The following is a 20433-nucleotide window of genomic DNA, read 5'->3' on the forward strand; positions in this document are numbered from 1 at the left end:
GACAATATACAGCCTTGACGTACTCCTTTTCCTTATTTGGAACAAGTCTGTTGTTCCATGTCCAGTTCTAACTGTTGCTTCCTGACCTGCATATAAGTTTCTCAAGAGACAGGTCAGGTGGTCTGGTATGCCCATCTCTTTAATAATATTCCACAGTTTATGGTGATCCACACAGTCCAAGGCTTTGGCATAGTCAATAAAGCAGAAATAGATGTTTTTCTGGAACTCTCTTGCTTTTTCCATGTTCCAGCGGATATTGGCAATTTGACTTCTGGTTCCTCTGCCTTTTCTAAAACCAGCTTGAACATCTGGAAGTTCATGGTTCACATATTGCTGAAGCCTGGCTTGGAGAATTTTGAGCATTACTTTACTAGCATGTGAGATGAGTGCAATTGTGCAATAGTTTGAGCATTCTTTGGCATTGCCTTTGGGATTGGAATGAAAACTGACCTTTTCCAGTCCTGTGGCCACTGCTGAGTTGTCCAAATTTGCTGGCATCTTGAGTGCAGCACTTTCACAGCATCATCTTTCAGGATTTGAAAGAGCTCCACTGGAATTCCATCACCTCCACTAACTTTGTTTATAGTGATGCTTCCTAAGGCCCACTTGACTTCACATTCCAGGATGTCTGGCTCTAGGTGAGTGATCACACCATCGTGATTATCTGGGTCATGAAGCTCTTTTTTGTACAGTTCTTCTGTGTATTCTTGCCACCTCTTCTTAATATCTTCTGCTTCTGTCAGGTCCATACCATTTCTGTCCTTTATCAAGCCTATCTTTGCATGTAATGTTCCCTTGGTATCTCTAATTTTCTTGAAGAGACCTCTAGTCTTTCCCATTCTGTTGTTTTTCTCTATTTCTTTGCATTAATCGCTGAGGAAAGCTTTCTTATCTCTCCTTGCTATTCTTTGGAACTCTGCATTCAGATGCTTGTATCTTTCCTTTTCGCTTCTCTTCTTTTCAGAGCTATTTGTAAGGCCTCCTCAGACAGCCATTTTACTTTTTTGCATTTCTTTTTCTTGGGTATGGTCTTGATCACTGTCTCCTGTACAATGTCATGAACCTCCGTCCATAGTTCATCAGGCACTCTATCAGATCTAATCCCTTGAACTCTATTTGTCACTTTCCACTGTATAATCATAAGGGATTTGATTTAGGTCATACCTGAATGGTCTAGTGGTTTCCCCTCCTTTCTTCAATTTAAGTCTGAATTCGGCAATAAAGAGTTCATGATCTGAGCCACAGTCAGCTCCTGGTCTTGTTTTTGCTGACTGTATAGAGCTTCTCCTTCTTTGGCTGCAAGGAACATAATCAATCTGATTTCAGTGTTGACCATCTGGTGATGTCCATGTGTAGAGTCTTCTCTTGTGTTGTTGGAAGAGGGTGTTTGCTATAACCAGTGCGTTCTCTTGACAAAACTCTATTAGCCTTTGCCCTGCTTCATTCCATACTCCAAGGCCAAATCTGCCTGTTACTCCAGGTGTTTCTTGACTTCCTACTTTTGCATTCCAGTCCCCTATAATGAAAAGGACATCTTTTTTGGGTGTTAGTTCTAAAAGGTCTTGTAGGTCTTCATAGAACCATTCAACTTCAGCTTCTTCAGTATTACTGGTTGGGGCATAGGCTGGATTACCGTGATATTGAATGGTTTGCCTTGGAAATGAACAGAGATCATTCTGTCGTTTTTGAGATTGCATCCAAGTACTGCATTTTGGACTCTCGTTGACCATGATGGCTACTCCATTTCTTCTAAGGGATTCTTGCCCACAGTAGTAGATATAATGGCCAGCTGAGTTAAATTCACCCATTCCAGTCCATTTTAGTTCGCTGATTCCTAGAATGTCAACATTCACTCCTGCCATCTCCTGTTTGACCACTTCCAATTTGCCTTGATTCATGGACCTGACATTCCAGGTTCCTATGCAATATTGCTATTTACAGCATCAGACCTTGCTTCTATCACCAGTCACATCCACAACTGGGTATTGTTTTTGCTTTGGCTCCATCCCTTCATTCTTTCTGGAGTTATTTCTCCACTGATCTCCAGTAGCATATTGGGTACCTACCGACCTGGGGAGTTCCCCTTTCAGGATCCTATCATTTTGCCTTTTCATACTGTTCATGGGGTTCTCAAGGTAAGAATACTGAAGTGGTTTGCCATTCCCTTCTTAAGTGGACCACATTCTGTGAGATCGCTCCACCATGACCCTCCCATCTTGGGTGGCCCCACAGGGCATGGCTTAGTTTCACTGATTTAGACAAGGCTGTGGTCCGTGTGATCAGACTGGCTCTTACCTCTTATCACACTTGTATTTTATTTTATATCACCTGCTTCCCACTCTGAATGTTCCGTGAGGGCAAAGAATGCACAGTATCTCTGCTTGCTTGCTCTTCACTAGCACACTGCCTGGCATGAACTAGGTAATCTAAAATATTTCCTGAAAGAGTGAATAAAAATCCACTTCCATACATGTTTTTAAGGAGGACAGAGATATAGAAACATGTGTAAATACTCTCTTTTCAGAAATCTGTGTAAGTGATTAGGAGACGGGAATAAGGCTTATTAAGGGTAGGCACTACGCTTTATTTGAATGGGAGGCCATGGAGCAGGTTAGAGGGAGAACCTATGTTTTCTCCTGTGAAGAAAGAACCCAGTTATGAAAAGCGTCTGAAAAAGAACAGATATATGTATCGTGTACAATTGAATCACTCTGCGGTACATCTGAGAGTAACACAATTTTGTAAAGCACCTATACTCCAATATAACAAGTAAAAAAGAAAGAACCCAGTTAAAAATAAATTGGTAGAGAAGAGGGGAGGAACAGCTGTCTTTAGATGAAAAGTGGAGTCGCTCTGTTGTGTCTGACTCTTTGCAACCCCATGGACTGTGGCCCACCAGGCTCCTCTGTCCATGGGATTCTCCAGGCAAGAACACTGGAGTGGGCTGCCATTTCCTTCTCCAGGGGATCTTCCCAAGCCAGGATCGAACCTGGGTCTCCTACATTGCAGACAGGCGCTTTACCATCTGAGCCACCAGGGAAGCCCCTAAAAAAAGCCACTCTGACCCCAACGTGACATGAACACACAACCTTCTGATTGTTTTTAGATGGTAGGATGACAAACCATTTAGAAAAATTACTAAGCAAAAATTAAAAACAAGACTAACTAGGGTTAGTGAGGTCACGGTGAGACAAGAGACACATAATATACTGCTGGTGGAACTATAAATTGACTAAAACCTTTTCTGAAAAGTAATTTATGATACTACCCTTATGGTAGAAAGTGAAGAGGAACTAAAAAGCTTTTGAACTGTGGTGTTGGAGAAGACTCTTGAGAGTCCCTTGGACTGCAAGGAGATCCAACCAGTCCATTCTAAAGGAGATCAGTCCTGGGTGTTCTTTGGAAGGAGTGATGCTGAAGCTGAAACTCCAGTACTTTGGCCACCTCATGCGAAGAGTTGACTCACTGGAAAAGACTCTGATGCTAGGAGGGATTGGGGGCAGGAGGAGAAGGGGACAACAGAGGATGAGACGGCTAGATGGCCATCACCGACTCGATGCACATGAGTTTGAGTAGACTCTGGGAGTTGGTGATGGACAGGGAGGCCTGGCGTGCTGCAATTCATGGGGTTGCAAGGAGTCAGACACGACTGAGTGAATGAACTGAACTGAACTGAATTTATGATACCATAATCTTTGAACACATTTAGCTGTTTAGATCAGGACAAACAAACTTTACTGAAGTCCATAAATTGCAGAAGGATTTGAAGGAGGGGTCGGATTTTGACAGTTACATGGGGAGGATATGGGAAAAGAGAATCACCCAAAATGCGTGCTGTAGCTAAGAATTAACCTGAGAAAAGCCTTGAGGCAAGTTAAGTTCAATGTATGGTAAAGGACAGAGAGCAGTCCAGCCTACCTGGAGTTCAGGTAAAACAGATGAAGGTAGAGGAAGATAAGCCTAGACAAGTAGGCTATGTCACCATGAGGAGGCTGTGGAGCTTGTGCTGCACGTGACAAGCAACTGGAAGCCACTGTGGCATTCTCAGCAGTACGTGGCATATTTAGACTTTTTGCATGTAAGAGTCTAGAAAACTTGTTTCCTGTAATAAAACCATCGAGGTTTTGTGCTTTCATTTGTTGCAATTTAAAATAAGTTAAAAAGCAAAAGATTCACAAATATGAAAAAAAGATTTAATAAATTGATCACTGCAGCAAAACTTAAATTCTTCTTCAGCATGTTATGACAGAAGTCCCTTTCAATGACATGACTAAACTCTGTCTGGTTATTATACCTAAGACTGTAATTTAGGTTAGCTACAGTTTTTCACTGACTTTGAAAGTCAAAATGTATTTGGATTCTATCACCTCCAAGTTCAGCCTTCTGCCTTGTGATGCTAGGATTCGGGCTCTGAAAACCACATTTATCCTTTGCCAGGAGGAAGGGCTGGAGGAGATTTCAGAGTTGAAGGAAAGAGACACTTGTGTCTTCCTATCTTTGTCACTTGACTTTCTTGTTTGCTGTTCTGTGATCATCATTCCAGTCTCGCTTTTTAATCTCAGCATCTAGTACCTTCTTCAAGAAGTTAACAGAAACGAGTCTGCAGTTTTTTAAGCTCTGCAGAACTGGCCTCATTGTGTGTGCCCAAGACAAAGCAGCACCAGTCCATCAGTGCTTTATCCCCAGGGATCTGGTTCTCTCAAACAGCAGTCTTCTTCCTCACAGGTCAGCTTCATAGGGCCTATCCTTCACCTTTTCCCTTTGTAACCCCCAATCCTAGGAGTGGTGGCCGTTTCTGCAATTAACTCTGGTACCTGAGAGCTGCCTTATGGTTCTCTGTAGAACCATACATATGGTTCTCTGTTGAAATAACTGGTTTGATCTTCCAGTCAGATGCCAGCAAACCCAACTATGGAACAGAAAATGTAATAAACAGAATGAGCAGTGCTCATAATTCAAAAATCTTAACTCAGATCATGAAGATAGAAACTTGCACTTACATAGTTAAACACTGTACAGAAATAAGAAATAAAAAAATATAAAAAATCTGGTATTTGGAGATAACTTGTACTTTGTTGTTGGATTATCTTTACCTTCATCGCACATATATACCCAAATACACAGAAGAGAAACATGCTATGCTTTTTAAATGCTGTGTTTTCACTGACTTCTAAAACTCAGTAGCTAATGCTACAGCGTACTGTTTAAAAATGTGATTATAGTTTATTGTACCGAAGATGTTAAGCTAGGATACTGAGTTCTCTTCCTAACTTGGCGAATCTGAAGATGTTCAGCACTGGTCAGCTGGGTCACGTGCTAGAAACAGTGACTCCTCTGTTGTCAATTTCAGGGCCAGAAAGAAAACAGTGTCTGTTTTTAACATGGAAAAAAGTATGTGTCAGTTTAGGTAGCTAGGATAGTGAGACTAGTTTATAAACACAGATTTCTTGGCAAGGAATTACTTATTATAAAGTACATTACTAGCTTGGATACTGGGTTTTATATGAGACACTTAAGTGTTACTTCTATTGTTGAGATAGTAATTTTTTAAAAAGCACTCTGATTCTTGGGTAAAATAAATGCAAAGATAAACTTGTCAATATACTGATGTAGTGGTGATCTTAATGTGAATTTTCCAGGCCTAGGAGTTATATGACTCTTGATTAACAGGATGACATAATTAGATTCGGCATCATGTATTTCATGCATTTTTACATTCAAAGTAAATGTAATATCCTCAGGAAAGAGTATGAAATGATGCATTTTTGAAGGTAAAAGGCATCTAAAGATAAGGAAATCAATAAATAGTTCAGGTGAGAGATAAGTATCTTAATGTACAGTGGTAAGCACTATATGTATAGTGCTTACATATAATGTATAGTGGGGCTCAGTGGTAAGGAACCTTCCTGACAAGCAGGAGATGTGGATTCGATCCCTGGGTTGGGAAGATACCCTGGAGAAGAAATTGCGACCTACTCCAGTATTCTTGCCTGAGAATCCCATGGACAGATTCTAGTGGGCTCCAAAGGGGCTCCATGAGGTCACAAACAGTTGGACACAACTTACCAACTGAACAACAAAACAAGCAAGCACTATATATTTCACAATGTACACAGTAGAGTATATAGTGGTCCAATGACATAAAAATTGCACGCTGCACAAAACCAGGAGGTTGGCCAAGCCATCTGTACTGCTGCATATGCCCACTTGTCTGTTGGAATAGTGTGGAGATGGGTGTCTTTTTCTATTTCACACAAAGACACCTACAGATTTCCCTGGGGGAGGGGAAGGGTAGAGGAAGAAGAGTATATTCAAATTACAACCAGAAAATAGTCAAATTGCAAAATGATATGACTGGATGCAAAGGGGAGGAAAAAGCTGAGGGTGCCTTTTAGTTTTTAACTTATGTGCTTTCGGCAAGTTATTAAAAATAAGTTGGACAATGTGTTTGAAGTGCTTATGGTTAATCTAGGAAGACTATCAGTAGGTGAACTCACTGTGACTCATTAAGACACTGGGTGTCTTTAAAAATCTAGAGAGGATCTAGTTTATTTACTTTTACTTATTTATTTAAGCTTCTCTCTCTTTGTGGGGGGGGGGGGGGGGCGGGGGCGGCGTGCTGTACAGCTTGTGTGATCTTAGCTCCCCAACCAGGGATCAAACCCTGGCCCCCAGCAGTGAAAAGTCCTAGTCACTGGACCCCCAGGGAATTCCCCAAGGATCATCTAGTTTAATTCTCATTTTACGGATGAGAAAGCTGAGGCCCAGAGTGAAGGTATCTCAGAATTCAGTGTGCTCCAAGCCTCAGCTGCTTCAGGTTTTATTAGACATGCGGCTCTCAACTGCACAGTGTGTCCTACTTACCAGGAAGACTTGTTAAAACAAAGACGGCTGAGCTCTTCCCTGGAGTTTCGGTTAAGGGTATCTGAGGTAAGGCCTAAGAATCTGTATTTCTAACAAGGTTCGAGGTGATACTGACGCTCCCTGTCTGGGGCTCACATTTTTCACATGTTAAAGAACCAGTACATTAAAGTCTGGGAGCTTCTGAAAGGGATGAGGCTAAAGAGTAAAGGTCAAACTCCATGGGATGATACAGCTTTCTAGGTCCTGACCATACCTTCTCTCCTGGACCTGAGGCATACCAAACAATTCACACCCAGTGGAAAAACTAATAGAACAGGCTTTGTAGTCAAATGTGCTCCAGTCCCAGCCATGACACTTATTGGCCTCCACACATGGTGCTGGGCTGGTGATTCAATAAGGTTTGAATAATTTACTGTGTCTAAAAACCCAAGTACTATGCCTGTTTATTATACCATTCCTATTCTTATATATATATGGAATAGTCTCAATTTCAATCTCTAATACAAACATGTATACTCACTTCCTACTGTCTTCTTATTCTTCAATAGTGAAGCTCACTAATCCCTCTTTTACTGTATGTCTTCAGGCTATGCTGATCGCCTCATTTTGTGTCTCTACATAAACTTGTACATTTTGCTCATTCCTCTTTTAAAAAATTACCTGAGTTATAATTTATATACAACAAAATGTACCCATGTTTTAAACATAAATTTTGTCAAAGTTTTATACTCATGTTAACAGCCACCATAATCAAGAATTTAAAATACATCAATCTCTCCAAAGGATTGTTACATCTACTCCTCTCAGAGAATCTCCCTGGCCCCACCACAGGCAACAACTCCTCAGAACAATTTTCTGGAATTCCATGTAAATGGAGGCGTAGTTTATACTTTGTGTCTGGCATCTTTCGCTCAGCACAACTTTTTGTAAGCTGTTTAATCAGGATTTAATTAATTTACATATAATCAAGTTAATCAATCCGTCTAAAGTACGTGATTTGATGAGTTTTGATTGCCGTAAACCCAAGAAACAACCACTACAATCATGATACGAAACATTTCTGTCACCTTCAAAATATTCCAATACCACTTTGCCATCCATCCCTTCACACAGTATATATTCTCTTGTATCTGGCTTCTTCAACTTAGCATGACTTTGAGGTGTGTCTCTGTTGCTGTGTCTTGTGTTGTTGCTTAGCTGTTAAGTCATGTCTGACTCTGCGAACCCATGAACTGTAACCCGCCAGGCTCCTCTGTCCATGGAATTTTCCAGGTAAGAATACTGGAGTGGGTTGCCATTTCCTTCTCCAGGTGACCTTCCGGACCCAAGGATTTAACCTGCGTCTCCTGCATTGGCAGGTGGATTCTTTACCACTGAGCCATCAGGGAAGACCACCTTTGCCTTGTCGAATATTATTCTATCATATGGAAATACCACATTTGATTTACTCATTCACCTATTGATGGTTATTTGAGCTGTTCCAGTTTGGGGCTACCAGGAATCCAGTCGGCACAAACACTGGCAAGTTTTTTCTTTTGTGAACAGATGTTTTCATTTTTCTTGTATAGGTAACTAGGAGACAAACAGCTGAGTTGTAAGATATGTACAGTTGGCTCTTGAACAACATAGGTTTGAAGTGCATGAGTCCACTTCTATGCAGATTTTTTTCCCTGACAAATATTACAGTGCTGTAAGATCTGCTGTTGCTGAATCCACAGATGGGGAACCATGAATCTGGAAAGCTATTTTGCCATTAAACATCTGAGAATTCTGGTATAAATGGCAGGTACTGGAACCACACCCAAGGGTTGTTCAAAGATCAACTGTATACGTTTAATTTTTGAAGAAATTGTCAAGCTGTTTTCCCAAGTGGCTGTACCACTTTAAAATCCTATTAGCAATGTATGAATATTCCAGTTACTCTACATCCTCATTACTATTTGGGAGGGCCAAAATATTTCCATTACACTCACCTGAATAATCAGTGTGTACAGTGTTGCACTCTGGTATCGATTTGTATTTCCTAGGTGAGTGTGTACAGTGTCACACTCTGGTATCAATCTGTATTTCCTTGGTGAGTGTGTTGGGCATCTCTGCATGTGATTATTGGCCATTTCTTTGTGTCCTTTTAAATATTTAGCTCATATTGAAAATTTGGGGGTTTTATCTTACTGAGTTGCATAGTTCCTTTCTCAGATATATTGATATTACAAGTTATTTTGTCTCAGTGTATGGCCTGCCTTCTCATTTCCTTAATCTTTCAAATAGCAAAATATTTAATTTTAGTGAAGTCCAGTTTATCATTCTTTTTATTAGTTTTCGGCCCAAGTTTTCTGCATCGTATCTAAAAAAACACTTGCCTTTCCTTCCCAAAGACTGTAAAACCTTTCGCAGTTTGCTTATAGAAGTTTTATACTGTAAGATTTATGTTTTAGTCTAAGATGTATTCAAATTAATTTTTGTGTATGGTGTAACATAAGGAAGACTAGGGTTCATTTTTTCTATATAGATATCCACTTCTGGCAGCATTTGTTGATAAGACTATTCTTTCCCCCTACTGAACTGCTTTGGTACCTTTTTGAAAAACTAACTGAATATGTAATCACAGGTCTATATTAAATTCCACCCTACGGGAATTTTAATTTGCATCTACAGATCCACTGAGAGCTGACATGTGAACATAACTGACTACTGTTAATAGATTTTCTTCCAATCTATTACCATGGTCTATCTCCCATTTATTTAGGTATGCTTTAATTTCTCTCAGCAAAATTTTATAATTTTTCAGTATACAGTCCTTTAATAGATTTTATAAAATTTATCTTTAAACATTTCAAGCATTTTTAAAAATTTCTATTTCAGTTTCATTTCTGGAAGACAGAAAATACAATTGAATTTCTAAGTACTGACCTTGTAACTAAACTTATTTCCAGTGGTTTTTTTAGATTCCTATTTTTCACATGTGTGATCACATAATCTATGAATTACAAAAAGCTTTACTTTTTTCCCCAATGCCTGAGAAATAGTGAACAGAAGTTGTGAGAGCAGACAATTCTGTCTAGTTACCCATCTTAGTGGGGGAAGAACTCAATCACTCATCATCACACACGATGTTAAATGAGCTCTACGTAATACCCTTTATCAGGTGGAGGATGGGCTTCCCTGGGGGCTCAGACAGTACAATCTGCTGCAATGCAAGAGACAGGTCAGGAAGATCCATCCCCTAGAGGAGGGAATGGCTAGCCACTCCAGTCTTCTTGCCTGGAGAATCCCATGGACAGAGGAGCCTGGCCGGCTGCAGTCCATAGGGCTGCAAAGAGTCGGATACAACTGACTGACTGACACTTTCATTTTTGTCAGGTCAAGGAAGTTCCCTTCTCTGCCTACTTTGCTGAAATTTTACCATGGATGGGCAATGAACTTATCAAATGCATTTATGCACCCACAGACACTGATTTTTTTTTCTTTGATAATACTGTGAGTTACACTGATTACTTTTTGTAATGTTAAACCAATCTTGTCTTTCTGAGATAAACCCTGGTCATGGTATATTACTGAATCCTATTTTTCAATATTACATTAAGGATTATTACATCTACATTCATAAGGGATATTCATCTGTAGTTTTCTTTTTCTCTGTAATGTCATTTGATTTGGATAATGCTTACCTCAAGGTTTTAAATTATGAATTCAACTTTGTTAATATCGAGCTACCAAATTTTTTCTATTTTCCTTTGAACCTATTTTGACAATTTGTATTTCTATAAGAAATGTGTCCATATCTAAGTAGTTGAATTTTTGGCACAAATTTGTTCCTGTTCTCTTTCTAGCTCATCATTATAGTTGAGAGGCATCAGAGGACCAATGCAGTAAAATACCATTTTTACCTCTGAAAATATTATCAGTTTAAAAAATACATTGTCTCGTCCACCTCACCCATATTCTGCTTCCCAGGAGAAAAAAATGGAGTAGTAAGTGATGCTAGTGGACAACAGTGTCTGACATGGTGGTTCAATCAATTTGCTAATGTTAATACTCAATATAAATCATGCTGCTGCTAAATCGCTTCAGTTGTGTCCGACTCTGTGCAACCCCATAGACGGCAGCCCACCAGGCTCCCCCGTCCCTGGGATTCTCTAGGCAAGAACACTGGAGTGGGTTGCCGTTTCCTTCTCCAATGCATCAAAGTGAAAGTGAAGTCGCTCAGTCGTCTCTGACTCTTAGCGGCCCCATGTACTGCAGCCCACCAGGGCCCTCTGTCTACGGGATTTTCCAGGCAAGAGTACTGGAGTAGGTTGCCATTTCCTTCTCCTATACAAATCATGCTATATTAATAACATGAAGGCAAAAATTCACATAGACTCTGATAGTCAATGTTCAGCTGTGTAGAGTATGTCTGCTCTGCATTGCAACTTAGTTTAGAAGAAGATGGGGCCTCCATGTCTTCTAGTTCATCCCTGGCCTTCCAGTCAGTTTTCAATGGGCAAAGATTCTACAGTTCATTTTTAAAAATTGAAGGAAACTGTAGTGCCTAAAAATTCCTAGTTACTATTTATCACTTAACCAAAATCCCAAGTTTATGATAAAACTGCCATTTTTTCCCAAAATGCCCATATTTTTCAAAATTATTAATAAAGGAGAACAACATCAACTATGTGATGGTCTGTATGGCTCCATGTTGATTCATTAAAGGGAATAAGAAACACAGACATGCTTTACTTTGTTATATTTTTTCAAATACACACTCATTCTTGCCCCCAAGCATAAGGTTCTCAGAATAATTAGTAATTTCTCACATATAAATTTATTAAATAATGCTCCAAATTAACCCATTATGCAAAAAAATTTAATATCCTAGTTCAGCAATATTTTCATGTGAATTAAACAGCAACATTGATTTGAGGTCAGCTATAAAACCAAACCCTTAACACTCACCTCAAAAAATGTAGTATTACTTTACACACAAAAATCAAATGTCATGAAGTTTAAAGCTCTACCATTAAAGCCTTGTAATTTTTAAAAAGGTCCTCCCAAAACATGTTTCCAAAACTCCTGCTAAAGAAGTCTAGGAGTAGACTAGACAAGGTCCTCTCAACCCTGCCCACTCAGCACAGTCACCTTTCCAGATGGTTTTAAAATGAGGTATTCAGGCTCTGTGTAACACAAAACTACCAAACTAGCATCTTTGGGAACAATGGACCAGATATCTACATTTATAAAAGCTCCTCTAATAATTAAAATGCATAGCCAGCCAGACTGAGAACTACGAAATAGGTAGGTAACATTTTAGGTTTTAAGAAAAATACCTTGATCTGCTGTCTTCGTAGCATTGCAAGTTCCCGCATGTCTCGGAATGGCTGCAGTAAATACTGATAGAGTTCAGTTGTGGCTTCTGCAAGGCTGCTGTAGGCTTCGTCCTCCATCTGATACAAGTCCAGAAGCTCTACCATGCTCTCCGTATTCTTGTGCTTATCCAAGAGCTGTGGAACAAGAAAATTTCACTGCAAAGAAATCCAACTGGAATAGCCTGTAAACATTTGCCAACTCGCTATCATCTCAGGACTTTGGGACTCTGAAATGTGGAATTAAGAGAGAATGAGAAGCACTGATTGCTTGCATCACTCATCTCCATGACTCATGTGTTTAACTACAAGACCACTGCCTGACACATCCTTTTCTAACTATGTCTCTAGGTTATTCCAGTTCTCTGCATATTCTGGTATTCTGGAATTCCATACTATCTGCCTACTTACTCTTAACTCTAAAAAAAATTTTCCCAGTATCTAGTAGCTTTCTCCATATTTATATCAATTTTTTTTCCATCATTTATCTAAGGCCTTCTCAGACAACCATTTTGCCTTGCTGCATTTCTTTTTCTTGGGGATGGCCTTGGTCACCATGCAAAGAAATAGAGGAAAACAATAGAAAGGGAAAGACTAGAGGTCTCTTCAAGAAAATACCTACAAAACAATACCGATAAAGTGAGGAGACTGACACTCTCCATTCAACTTCACCAGTTACTAAACCTAGAGCCTATTATACAGAGTGAAGTAAGTCAGAATGAGAAATATAAATATGGTATACTGATACATGTATATGGAATCTAGAAAAACGGTACTGATGAATTTATTTTCAGGGCAGCAATGGAGAAACAAAGGTGGAGAACAGACCTATGGACATGGGGGCAGGGAAGGAGGGCGAGGGTGAGATGTATGGGGAGTAACATGGAAATTTACATTACCATATGTAAAACAGACAGCCAATGGGAATTTGTTGTATGACTCAGGGAACTCATCAGGGGCTCTGTGACAATCTAGAAGGGTGGGGTGGGGAGGGAAGTTCAGGAGGGAGAGGACATGGGTGTACCTATGGCTGATTCTTGTTGATGTCTGACAGGAAACCACAAAATTCTGTAAAGCAATTATCCTTCAATTAAAAAAAGGGCCCCCCCCCCAAAAAAAAGATATAGTAATCAAGACAGTATAATACTGGTAAAAGAATAGATCAATGGAAGAATCTAAAAGCAAACCCATACACAAATAGTCAAGCAGTCTTTTGACAAAAGAGCAAAGACAATTCAATGAAGAGATCAGTCTTTTCAACAAATGGTATTGAAACAAATGGATATCCATGTATGAAAGAAAGAAAAAGAAATCTACAGACCTTAAACTTTTCACAAAAATTCATTTAAAATGGACCACAGAAATGCAAGATACAAAGTGATAAAACTCTTAGAAAATAACACAGGACAAAATCTAGGTAACCTTAGGTTTGATGACTTATTAGATATAAAAACACATTACTATTCTGTAAACCTGAACGTGATAAAACAAGGTCCACTACTACTAAGTCGCTTCAGTCGTGTCCGACTCTGTGCGACCTCATGGACTGCAGCCCACCAGGCTCCCCCGTCCCTGGGATTCTCCAGGCAAGAACACTGGAGTGGGTTGCCATTCCTTCTCCAATGCATGTAAGTGGAAAGTGAACGTGAAGTCGCTCAGTCGTGTCTGACTCTTCACGACCCCATGGGCTACAGCCCACCAGGCTCCTCCATCCATGGGATTTTCCGGACAACAGTACTGGAGTGGGGCCTTCTCCAAACAAAGTCTATTAACTTTTAAATGATGATAACAAACCTATTTAAAGACATAGTTTTATATTTCACTGTATGCATGCTTTTATTTTTTAAATAAACAAAAAATCACTAAAAATAAATCCATAATATCCAATTAACACTGATTTTCACCCCTATTAAGTCCTAGTGTTTTAAAGTGATTGGACCAATCAATGTCTTTCTGCTTTGTTAACAAGTAGTTTTGGTAGGCTGGTTTTGTTTGCTGTGTTTTTAATAGAGGCCTACTAAAACAAAAAGAATTAATTCAAACATCAGTGATTTTAACAACTGATAACACAAGAACGATTAACAGATGTAGACAGAAGGCCAGAGCAAGTGCCGATCTTGCTTTATGCTGAAAGCAAAGAGATGCCGTCAAAGGTTTGTTCATTTGCTTTGTTTTTCCTTCAGAAATCTCTCTGGTTCCAGGGAAGCATCAAGGAATACTTTCCCAAGTGAAGGAATCTTGACTTGTTATTCTGAAGGGTAAAAGGGACTAACTAGGCAAAGTGGGGCTTCCCTGGTGGCTCAGCTGGTAAAGAATCCGCCTCCAATGCAGGAGACCTGGGTTCGATTCCTAGGTTGGGAAGATCCCTTGGAGAAGGGAACAGATACCCATTCTAGTATGCTGGCCTGGAGAATTCCATAGACTGTACAGTCCACGGGGTCTCAGAGTCTCACTTTCACTTTCTTTCAGGCAAAGTGTAAAGGGAACACCTGGTCAGAAAAACATAGTGACTTGTCCCTGGATAAAATAAGGTTTATAAATTGGAGTAGACAGAGAAAGGCAGCATGTGAAAGACAATTCTGGAGACACTAGCATACATGATGGACTGGAGTTATACTACAGTGGTGAGAATGGACTGGAAGGGGCAACAGAGTGGACACAGAAAGGTTAGTTCATAGCCTCCTAGGTTGGTCTGTGAAAGCTGCTGGTAAGCTTAGACTGGAGAAAGAGAAAAGCACGGATTCATGAAATGCTTTGGAGGTAAAAGCAACTGGACTTATTAAAAGACTGGATTTCCCCTTGACTCTAAGATCTTTGGTCTTCACTGATACAAAGAACACAGGAATAGAAACAGGTTTTTAGAGCAAAGTTTACAAATTCAGAGACAGTGTCCAAACTGCTTCTTAGATATCCATGCAAAGAGGTCATAAAGGGAAGGCACAATGTCCCCAAGCTAGACCTTTACCTTTGGTTGGTCTACAATCTAACTAGGGAAGCAAACCAAGAGACAGAAGTAAAACACTGATTGTAAAAGACAGTAAAAGGTTAAAGAAAAGATGGTTCAGAGTGGGCTAAAGCAGCTGAAACAGATGTCCGAAAACTAGGATCTGAAGTGGATCTTGAAAGATGGGAAGTGAAGACAGGTGAAGAACAACACCTACGCAGGTGAAGAACAACCACCCAGTCTTAAGAAATTACATGCACTGAAGTGTCACAGATTTGAAATTTGGATGGGAGGAAGAGGGTGGCAGAGTGTCACTGTGCTCCTTGAAGTAGGGCGTATGCACTAGTAACAGGACACCATACTGAGTCAGTAAATGCAGCATTTCTAATAAGCAGGGAAACCATCTATGGAATAGAAAAAAAAAAAGAATGATACATTTGATCAGTGGGATCTGTTTAATGTTTAGTTTACATAGTTCAACTTATCTAAAAACCATATCAAAGTGATGGTCATTTAGTACCTGGTTACTTGAAGCATGGTCTGGGACCAGCATCATCTGAGAACCGGTTAGAAATAAAGAACCTCAGGGCCCACTCCAGACCCACAGAATCAGAATGAGCGATGAGAATGCACAGCAAAGTTTGAGAAGCACTGCTTCAGTAAACACCTTTTATGCCCACATTCATGCCCACCAAGCACTGTGTGCTTGGTCGCTCAGTCGTGTCTCTGCGACCCCATGGACTGTAGCCCACCAGGCTCCTCTGTCCATGGGGATTTTCCAGGCAAGAATACTGGAGTGGGTTGCTATCCCAACCCAACAATCGAAACCAGGTCTCCGGCATTGCAGGCAGATTCTTTACTGTCTGAGCCACCAGGGAAGCCCCCGCATTAACTATAATGTGAGACAAAAGTCTCAGTAAAGTACACAAATTATGTAGCGCATCTTCAAATTGAAACTTGTTAGAATTATGATATGTAACATTTTTTCTTGTACCTAAAATCATTTTTCCCTCACTCTTTCTCTATTTAACTATTATTTTATTTTAGCTCAATTAGCACTATTCAGACCAAAATTAAGGCAAAATTCCCATTTCTCATGGTTCAGTTCCATATTAAAGCATTTTTAGCTATTCTAAAAAAAAAGTTACTACTGAAGCCAACCACAGAATGATCTTCACCTTTAGAAGACAGGTCCAAAGAGACAGAGTCAGTCTGGCATTATCTCCAGCACTGGCCAGATCTTATCTCCAACACATGGGCCATTCAATGAAACTGAATGTTTAAAAGCAATCCCCCACTTCCCACAAATACATTAAGTAAGAATAAACAAAAAATATTGAACAAATAAAAAATAAAAGCGATGGCCATTAAAATAATCTCATTGTTTTCATTCTGATATGTTTGCTTGTTTTTTAAAAATTATAATTTGGCCTTTTACTACTGCAAAGAAATGATGGAATTATAATGAAGATATTCCAGTTCTTCTGATAGAATTCTATTAATTTACAAAATGGCAATTTACAATCCAATTTAGAATAACCTGAAAAATCACAATAGAAATAGAATTCAATAAGCTGTTATAATTTATATGCAGAAACCAACAGCCCTTTCATATTAAATACAAAACAATCAGCAAGGATTCCATCTGTAATAAAACAGAAAAATACCTAGGAATAAACTTAAATCTATTCAGAGCCATGTAAATAAAATGTTATGGTACCAAAAGACTATGTAAATAAATGGAAGACTGAATCTATAAATTTCATATGGTAACACAACACCTCGATACTTCTATGGCACCGGAAAAGCCCAATTTTAAAGTTCAAGTGGAAAAATAAGAGGACAAAATAGCGCAAAAAAAAAATTTTTTTTTTTTCTTATAAAGAGTAAATGTGGAGAAAGGTAATGGCCTACCCAGGTATTATAAATATATGATATAAGCATTGAGTACAATGAAGTAATAAAGAGTTCAGATATATGAAAGTTTACTGCATGATAAGCAAGAATCATTCAAGAAATATTTGTGACAACTGTCATTTCCCCAGAAAAAAAGAAGAGTTGGACCCCATCTTACTCCTGAGTGAAGTAGCTCAGTCGTGCCCGACTCTTTGCAACCCCGTGGACTGTAGTCTGCCAGGCTCCTCCAACCATGGGATTCTCCAGGCAAGAGTACTGGAGTAGGTTGCCATGTCCTTCTCCAGGGGATCTTCCCGACCCAGGGATTGAACCCAGGTCTCCTGCATTGCAGGCAGATGCTTTACCATCTGAGCCACCAGGGAAGCCAAAATAAATTCTTGCAGGGTCAACAATTTAAATGCAAACAGCAAAATCAACTGGCTACAGACATAAATAACTAAATCAAGAAATAAATGACAAAGGGAAAAATATTTGCAACACAATTTCCAAGATCAAAACAAACAACAAACAGGTAAAGAAATTACTCTTGAACAAATGAAGATTCATTCATACTGCAAAATAAATCACAAATTAAAACTTTTCATGGGAGATAGGGTGCTCAGGGCTGGTGCACTGGGATGACCCTGAGGGATGGGTTGGGGAGGGAGGTGGGAGGGGGGTTCAGGATGGGGAACACATGTACACCCATGGCTGATTCATGTCAATGTATGGCAAAAACCACCACAATATCGTAAAGTAATTAGCTTCCAATTAAATTAATTTTAAAAAATAAATAAAACTTTAATGGATAAGATAAAAAAGTTTTGAAAATAAGTCTTGGGTTTAAAAGGATATATTAGGTTGGTACAAAAGTAATTACGGTTTTGCATTGTTGAACTTTGCCATTTGATACTGGAATACATTCTTAAATAAATGTTGTTATGTTATACATCATTTTAATATGCATTTCTCACTTTATGCTTTTTCCTAATGAATTATTACTAGCTGTTTGTATGCATTTTAGACTATGGAAATGATGTTAGACAAAAAATATATTTGAGCGATTTTCCTGTTTGAGTTCAAAATGGGTCATAAAGCAGCAGAGACAACATCAACAAGAGCACTTGGTCAAGGAACTGCTAATGAATGTACAGTGCAGTGGTGGCTCAAGAAGCTCTGCAAAGGAGACAAGAGCCTTGGAGATGAGGAGTGAGATGGCTGGCCACTACAAGTTGACAACAACCCACTGAGAGCATCATCGAAGCTGATGCTCTTACAACTACACAGGAAGCTGCCCAAGAACTCGATGTCAACCTCAGTACAGTCATTTGGCATTTAAAGCAAACTGGAAAGGTGAAAAAGCTCCGTGAGTGAGTGCCTCATGAGCTGACTACAAAGTAAAAAAAAACAAAATCACATTTTTAAAGTGTCATCTTCTCTTATTCTTTTCTTAAAATATTAATTGGAGGGTAATTACAATATTATGATGGTTTCTGCCATACATCAATACGAACTGTCCATAAGCATACATTTGTCCCTTCCATCCCGTACCCCTCTCTCACCTCCCTCCCCACCCCATCCCTCCACGTTGTCACAGAGCACCAGCTCTGGGTGCCCTGCATCATACAGCAGGAAAAAAAGACACATGTATCCCAATGTTCACTGCAGCACTATTTATGACAGCTTGGACATGGAAGCAACCTAGATCTTCATTGGCAGATGAATGGATAAAGAAGCTGTGGTATATATACACAGTGGAATATTACTCAGCCATAAAAAGGAACACATTTGGGTCACTTCTGATGAGGTGGATGAACCTAGAGCCTATTACATAGAGTGAAGTAGGCCAGAAAGACAAATATCACATATTAACGCATATATATGGAAACTGGAAACATGGTACTGATGATCCTACATGCAGGGCAGCAAAGGAGACACAGACATAATGAAGAGACTTTTGGACTCAGTGGGAGAAGGAGGGTGGGATGATCTGAGAGAATAGCACTGAAACCTATACATTACTGTATGTAAAACAGTCTTCTGTTATTCTATGCGACAACAATGAATCATTTCTCAATTGGATTGTGACATGAGACGAAAAGTGGACTGTATACGACAAGTGTGATGACCAGCTCAGTGGTGGGACTGAAAAGAAGCACCAAAGCACTTTCCAAAGCCAAACATGTACCCAAAGAAGGGTCATGGTCACTGGTGGTCTGCTGCCTGTCTGATCTACTACAGCTTTCTGAATCCTGGCAAAACCATTACATCTGAGAAGTATGGTAAGCAAATCGATGAGATGCACCCCAAACCGCCTTGCCTAAACCCAGCGTTGGTCAACAGATAGGGCCCAATTCTCTGCAACAACGCCCAACCTCACGTCACACAACCAACACTTCAAAAGTTGAACAAATTGGGCTACAACGTTTTGCCTCATTTGCCATATTCACCTGACCTCTCACCAACCGACTACCACTTCTTCAAGCATCTCGACAACTTTTTGCAGGGAAAATGCTTTCACAACCAGCAGGATGCAGAAAACGCTTCCCAAGAGGTCATGGAATTCTAAACCGTGGATTTTTAGGCTACAGGAATAAAGAGACTTATTTCTCATTGGCAGAAGCGTGCTCACTGCAATGGCTCCTGTTCCGATGAATACAGACGTGCTTGAGCCGAAGTACAATGATCCACGATTCAGGGTCCCAAACCACACTCACTTTTGCACCAACTGAACAGAAACAATAGCACCCACCTTCTTTTGTTTCAAACAGTGTGAACTGATACATCCTCTACAGAAAGCAATTTAAGCAAAATACATATTTCTCTTTGACCCAGCAATTTCTCTTACAGAATTTTATCCTATAGATACATATGCACGTGTGGGAAAAGATACGCTATTTCAACAGCAAAAGACCAGGAAAAAACCTATATATCAAACCAAATCCATTCAATGGAGCATTATTTAGCCATTAGAAGAAACTTACAGGAAAAAGAAAACTAAGATGTTAATACCATGCTACCATCTGAGTTGTTTAAAAGTGGAAAATAGGACACATCTCTATGTATTGTCTGTGTCTTTATGCATGTAACTGAATCTGCAAGTCACACAAGAAACTTATGGGTGGCTCCTCTGAGGGGATGAGAAGATGGGGGAAGGAGTTGGGTTTATACTCCAGCTTTCAATCATGATCTATGGAGTAAATATACTTTTTTAAAAAAGGAAAGTCTTATAGCCTATTTCTTTTCCACCCCGAAAGTACCTTGGCTTACACATGAAAAGAGGAAAATTAAATTATACCCTTTGCCACAATATCTAAAACTGCACATACAACTTTTGCTAAAGTATGAGAAATATGAAAATGATACATGCTTCTCTTCCTAAGTACC

The 20433-nt window shown here is 39.5% G+C and overlaps 1 protein-coding gene across 1 annotated transcript in view; it reads right to left on the reverse strand.

Moving 5' to 3' along the window:
* The window catches only part of JMY (junction mediating and regulatory protein, p53 cofactor), a 78013-nt gene that overhangs the window by 38404 nt on the left and 19176 nt on the right, over positions 1–20433 (reverse strand). Inside the window, exon 2 of the mRNA XM_006053969.4 lies at positions 12171–12344. Within this exon, the coding sequence (XP_006054031.4) occupies positions 12171–12344 (174 nt within the window). The remainder of the gene's footprint in view (positions 1–12170; positions 12345–20433) is intronic.

This window comes from Bubalus bubalis, chromosome 11, assembly GCF_019923935.1.
Source record: "Bubalus bubalis isolate 160015118507 breed Murrah chromosome 11, NDDB_SH_1, whole genome shotgun sequence".
NCBI classification, from domain to species: Eukaryota; Metazoa; Chordata; class Mammalia; order Artiodactyla; family Bovidae; genus Bubalus; species Bubalus bubalis.